This window comes from Epinephelus moara, unplaced genomic scaffold (genome assembly GCF_006386435.1).
Source record: "Epinephelus moara isolate mb unplaced genomic scaffold, YSFRI_EMoa_1.0 scaffold419, whole genome shotgun sequence".
Classification (NCBI taxonomy): domain Eukaryota; kingdom Metazoa; phylum Chordata; class Actinopteri; order Perciformes; family Serranidae; genus Epinephelus; species Epinephelus moara.
The window spans coordinates 47-6,000 of record NW_026081970.1 but is presented as its reverse complement, the minus strand read 5'-3'; the positions used below and the strand labels follow the sequence as shown (position 1 = coordinate 6,000).

Below are 5,954 nucleotides of genomic sequence, written 5' to 3'. Positions count from 1 at the left end.
AACAAAACTTGTCTCAGTTAACACCCCCCAGTGCTGTCTTGGTGGTTCAGCTGACTCAAAAGATGATTCTTCCAAGAAGAACTCCCTAACCACACAGGGTGAACCACCCTTCCAACAGTTCTTGTGCCACCTCACCGAGAAAAGGGTCGCTCGTAAATTCTATCTGTCCATGACACTTGAAGACAAACTCGTGCATGAAGCACTCCTTGCTACCGCCGCAGATATCCCCTTGATGTCGGCGACCCTGTTCAATACACTGCGAGCAATAGCACGTTGCTCCAACAAGGAATTGAAACTGCAGACCTGCTCTCTCGAGTACGGTGGCCGGGAGGTGCAAACCAACTTTACAAAATGTGAAAGACTTTTACAAAGCTTGAGACAAATTTACATTTTGGAAAACATTTTTACATATCATAAAACAAAATTACAGTACCATAACACATTTACAAGTCCCGAAACAAACTTACATTTCAGAAAACAAATTAACAAGACACGAAACACTTTTACAAGCACCGAGACAAATTAACAAGAGGCGAAACAAATTTACAAATACAATCTACCGGAAAGGGAACGTCCCAAATCTGGGGTTGACCTGGAAGTGATAACGGGAGCGGGTCAATTCGAGTTGTTGATGTCAATGGACGGAGATGGACAGCAACCGGGTCATGTTTTGCCCATTTTGTGGCAAACACATGAGCCGATTAACACGGTTTTGTTTTTCGTGTGGTCGGTCGTTAGAGTTTTTAAATGGCGCCGACCAGACGGAAGGACAGGGGACATCTCAACAGCCGGACAACCCTAAACAAAGTAAGTGCAGCATAACGCTAGCTATCTTAAGTCTGTGAAGTAAAGTGAATAGTGCTATTGGTTAGCGGCTGCTAAGTTTCTATTTTGAAACAGAACTTTGTTTATTTCAGCAGAAAAACCTTGACCATCTTACAAACAGTTCCTGGAGTACAGAAGCTCAAAGTCAAAAGAGCGTCAGTCTTTTAACTATGGGCTGAAAGGAAGACACAGGGCTAAGGAAAGAAAACACGTCCAGGTAAGTTGTACTGACTGTCTTAGCTTATCAGTACTCGACTATCTGACTCGAGATGACTCAGAAGTGTATCAGTATCATAGTTGATTCATCGTACAGATTAAAGTAAATTAAAATATACATGTATGTGTACATATATATATATATATATATATATCTTTGACGCAGGCATCTGAGTGTATAGACATATTCGACTCACTGTGAAACTGGTAGCACAAATTAGACCATGGAGGGACACCACATTCTACATAATTTATGGGAAACACTGATGTATGTATATGTATGTATGTATAATCTTTTATTTTACCTGTGCATAATACATGAAATTAATCTTATCTGTGTTATTTTGCTAGATAAACATTGGATTGATGGTGCCAGATGGAACTGATGAAACCGCTTTAAAACCTCTAAGAGGGAAAACACTCCCGTTATTTGTGGACCCAGAGGTAGCAGCATCTGATGTACTGAAACAAGCTGTCCAGAAAATGAGACAATTTAACAAGGACATGCAAGAAGGACCGTACGTCCTTTTGTATCCAGACTGCTCAGAGGTGGTCCATGTGCCTGGGTCAGAAAAGCCATTCAAATTGGCAGAGTATAAAAAGGAACTAGGAAAGCCATATTCCAGGATTACCTTTTTCATTTGCCTAGAAACACACTTTAAAGGAGGTTAGTGGATCTCATGATTCAATATTTTTTACATATTTTAGATACTTTACTGTAGGATACATGTACAGTATCTACATAATCTGTTGAATTTTTTGTTTTTACAGCAGTGGATGATACCTCAGACTCTGATTCTGAAATTGTCATTGCATCAAGGAGCACAGCTGAATTCAGTCGAGCTGACACTGTGGTACATCAATTATTTTATTTTTTTTTTAATACTTATTTATGTATGAATGTATTTATTGATTTATCTATGACAATACTGACAACCTTTCACCATTGATATATACTGTATGTGGTAAGGGAACAATTATGGAAGCTATTAAAAATTTTATTACAATTTATGCATTTCCTCTCAGGTTTTTGAACCACAAAACCAGAGTACTCCCAAACACAAACCTAAAGAAGAAAGGTAGGTACATTTTGGCATCTAGCATTTGTCAGGAACAAATAAATAAATAACAGATTTAATGAGAGGTCTTTTCTAGTGGTAATCAACCAATAGGAATCTTGGCTGTATTTGTAATGTCTACATTCTTAGATGACTATTGTAGGCCTGAAGGACAGTACTAATTAATTTAATAATTTTATAATTTTTATCATGTTTCAGAGATGCACCGGGACATTCAGCAACAATTCAGCCTGGACAGGTAATAAGGCAGACTACAGCAGCCTGATGTTTCTTACTTTCAATATTGTTGTTTTGACATTTTAATTTGTTTTTCAGATAGTAATATCTGATACTGATGATATGGATCCACCTGAAACAAATCCAGACAAGACTTCTTGCTACAGGTAAGAAAAAAAAATCAGTGACTCACATAATTTTAATTTAACTCATGGGGAAGAAATTTGTTAGTAAGATGTTTTGACATGGAAATTGTTCCCAACAGTAAATACACAGACCTGTATGCACCAGGTGTGGAGGAAGAGGAGGAGGAGGAGCTGGTTGCAGTCAATGTGGAGAATTTCCAACACACGGCAGTGTAAAATTAGCTTTTGACTATGGCATTCTAGTGTTTTCATTGTGCAATATTTCTGGCATTTAAATAATTTTTGTAAAAGTGGCAAAGTGTGCACTGTCTGGAATATCTATTAATTAGATCACTTTTGTCATTACAGGGAGGAGATGAACATTACACTACCTGACATTGTTGCAAACTTGTCACTTCCTATTGATCACAAAAGAGTCAGCAGGTTCAACATCTCAAGAGCTAATGTTTGGGATGGAGCAGTCAGAGGTTTCAAGCGTACAACATATTCTGAAACCTGTGATATACTGGTCAGATATACTGATGATGCTGGAGTTCCTGAGGAGGGAATTGACACAGGTGGTCCAAGACGAGAGTTTTTAACTCTGCTAATGAAACACCTGAAAGACCGGCCCATTTTTGATGGACCAGAAGGACATCGGTTCTTGGTCTACAATGCAAATGGTATGCATAGGGTTAGATGTGTACTATACTAATGGTTGGTTAATGATCATTAAACATATATTTCCCATGGCATATGCTTTTTCTGCAATATCTTAAAGTATATAATGTATTGTATGTTTTAATTTTGCAATATGAATTCATTCACAGCTGTTAGGGAGGATGAATACTACCTGGCAGGAAAGATGATCGCAGTGTCAGTTGTACATGGAGGTCCAGGACCCCATTTCCTGTCAGAAGATCTTGTACATTATCTTGTCGGCCAGCCTTCATTCAAATCAACAGTTAATTTAATAACTGATGAAGAAATAGGGAAAGCTTTGCATGAGGTGAGAATAGCATAAGGCTACAGTGTGGTAGGGCAGAGTTTTACATCCTGCAGTGTTTTAAGACAATGTTTACTTCCAATATTGCATACACAGAATTGGCTTCATTTATTAGTTTTTCATAGGGTAGGGTTACACCATGCTATGTATGTCACTGAATAAAAAATAGGCAAGGATATACAGTACATACAGTTATTTACTGGAGTGTTTATGCCCCCCCCCCTTTTTTTTTTTATATATATCTTTCAGATTGAGAATGCTGCTTCATTGGATGCTCTACAGGAATGCATCATGAGACACAGCACAATGTTACAGACAGCAGGTTGTCTGAGACGTGTCTGCTGTGGAAGAAAAGAAAGAAATCGTGGCAGACTACCTGCGATGGTATATTATAGACCGCAACTCATCTGTAATTGACAGGTAACATATTTATAATGATGTGATTTTCTTTTTATATGTATTTATGTAACAATCTTTTGTTTGAATTGCCTCATGGCATGTACATCTGTTATCAATTAGTCACTGTGACAAAATTTGTGCCTTAGTGTGTTAAAACCAATAGCCTTTGTGATGTATGTCTGTCCATTCCCTGGCTTGTGCCAATCTATAAGTACCCATGCCACCCTACCCTCTGTGTCAGTCCTCTGTGTGATTGTGTAGTTTTTAACACTTACCATAGCCATGTGCAAGGCAAAAGAATTTAAAAGAGTGATGTTCAACACACAACCATTTTCCCCAAACGTACATTTGTTTAGGCGGATTGTAATTGTAGGGAAGAGAATATTTAATAGTTTTCTTTAGATAATTTAAATGCAGTTGGCACTACACAGCAGTGAAACAGTGTTTGTGTTCACTTTGTAGATTTAAAGATGGTCTTTCAGCCCTTCAGTTTTTGACTGCACTACAGCAACACCCTACTTTGCTGGCCCCTGTCCTGTGCCACTCTGAAAAGCAACTCACTGGCTTCGAACTTGAGAGACTCTTCAAACCTGACCTCAGTCCTTCAGGGAGTAACAGGAGACTAAAAGAAAGTCAAGCCTTGGCCTACTGGGCAGACTATCTCCTTGATTGTGAAGGTTTGTAAGGTTTTTTTGTAACTGGTTGGAAAACCACATTACCATGGTGTATCTAAACATTTTTTTTCCTTGCAGAAGGTCAGGCTGCTGTGTCTGTGGAGGATGTTTTGATGTTTGCAACTGGGCTGACATCACTTCCCCCATCTGGCTTGGAACCATTGCCACGGATAGAGTTCCTGGATGACTCTCCATTCCCAATGGCAAATACGTGTTCAAACTTGTTGAAATTACCACTCCTAGACTCATACAGTGTGTTTAAGTCACACATGGACTTTGGAATTCAAAATAGTCCAGGATTTGGCTATTTCTAAGCCATATGACTAGATGACCCCTAGAGCCCAGACTTTAAAAATGTGGTTTGTTCTTTGTTGTTAAAGGTGCACCTAAAGGTGCAGTCGCTGTTGTTAAAGGGGTTTTTATCATGTAAAGATATGTGAGTTTTCTCAGCATTTTGACAGTTATTTTAGCTCCAAACTGTGTTAGCTCAAACTGTGGTCTGTTTATGAATCGCTGTTTTAGATAAAATAAGGCAAACAAGTATTTCAAGAGATTCTGTTTTCTGTAATACAAAAATGTAATGTAATAAATAAACATTACTCATTACATTATTTTTTATTCATTTATTTCCCAATTTAAAATAATGAAGCTGTGGGTGACAGATTCAGACACTATGTTCTACCATTACAATAAACCTCCCTTTTTGATCAATTTCAATTCATAGCTGAGCAATTTCTTTTAGTTTCAGATACAGTTCAGTTGCAGACTGCCAGCACTCTGGCTTCTGTAATTGATTGTGCTTCATGGCAAAGTCCAAGTACTCCTGCATGTTTGGGTCCCCACATGAAGCTCTTAACAGGTGAGCCTCAGGAAAGGCATCCAGTTCAGCCTGTTCAATTTTAAATCCACAGTCTCTGGAGCCAAACCTATGTTAAACAGAAGACATAATTGCATTTATTTAAATTAAAGACAAAAGTAAAATAAATACAAATATTTATCTGCTACCAATGTATTACCTGTGAGGTAAGTAGTAGAGTTCATTGGGCACTCCTCCTGGACATGATGCTGTTCTGGAGGGGCGAATCCTGTGACTGTTCCACAGTCTCACACACTCATCCAAGTCCTTCTGAATAACATCACCAAAGCAGTATCTCAACAGACACTGATGCTCGTGACTCCCGTTGAAGTATCCGGCATCTCTAAGGTCTGCAAATAGCTCCATCCAGAACTGACACCTATAGAAATTGATATAATAATTTTATTAATAATAATAATAATAATAATAAATTATAATTTCTAAGCATATACGCATGTTTGAAGAATGAAATCAAAGGTTATATATAATTAAATGACTTTATGAAGGCCCTTACCTTCCCTTTCTGAATATGGACCACCAGGACTCAATCCTCTGGTT

At 38.1% G+C, this 5,954-nt stretch overlaps 1 protein-coding gene and 1 long non-coding RNA gene across 2 annotated transcripts; one reads left to right on the top strand and one right to left on the bottom strand.

Annotated features, from left to right (window-relative positions):
* Positions 1-1,008: 1,008 nt before the first annotated feature.
* LOC126387424 (uncharacterized) lies at positions 1,009-3,485 on the top strand. Its single transcript, XM_050039947.1, has 9 exons — positions 1,009-1,042; positions 1,393-1,708; positions 1,813-1,895; positions 2,068-2,120; positions 2,319-2,358; positions 2,436-2,503; positions 2,602-2,694; positions 2,831-3,144; positions 3,292-3,485. The coding sequence occupies exons 2-9, from the start codon at positions 1,408-1,410 to the stop codon at positions 3,483-3,485; spliced, it is 1,146 nt and encodes a 381-aa protein (XP_049895904.1). The 5' UTR covers positions 1,009-1,042; positions 1,393-1,407.
* Positions 3,486-4,975: 1,490 nt separating this feature from the next.
* LOC126387423 (uncharacterized) lies at positions 4,976-5,743 on the bottom strand. Its single transcript, XR_007569669.1, has 2 exons — positions 5,557-5,743; positions 4,976-5,466 (listed from the first exon to the last, which is right to left on the bottom strand). It is a non-coding gene; the product is annotated as an uncharacterized LOC126387423 (long non-coding RNA).
* Positions 5,744-5,954: the final 211 nt, after the last annotated feature.

Excerpts from the sequence above, each read along its gene's own strand:
- LOC126387424 (XM_050039947.1), top strand. The coding sequence starts at position 1,408 with ATGGTGCCAGATGGAACTGATGAAACCGCTTTAAAACCTCTAAGAGGG. Across the intron at positions 1,709-1,812 it reads AGAAACACACTTTAAAGGAG|CAGTGGATGATACCTCAGAC; the intron begins GTTAGTGGATCT and ends TTGTTTTTACAG. Across the intron at positions 3,145-3,291 it reads CTTGGTCTACAATGCAAATG|CTGTTAGGGAGGATGAATAC; the intron begins GTATGCATAGGG and ends ATTCATTCACAG.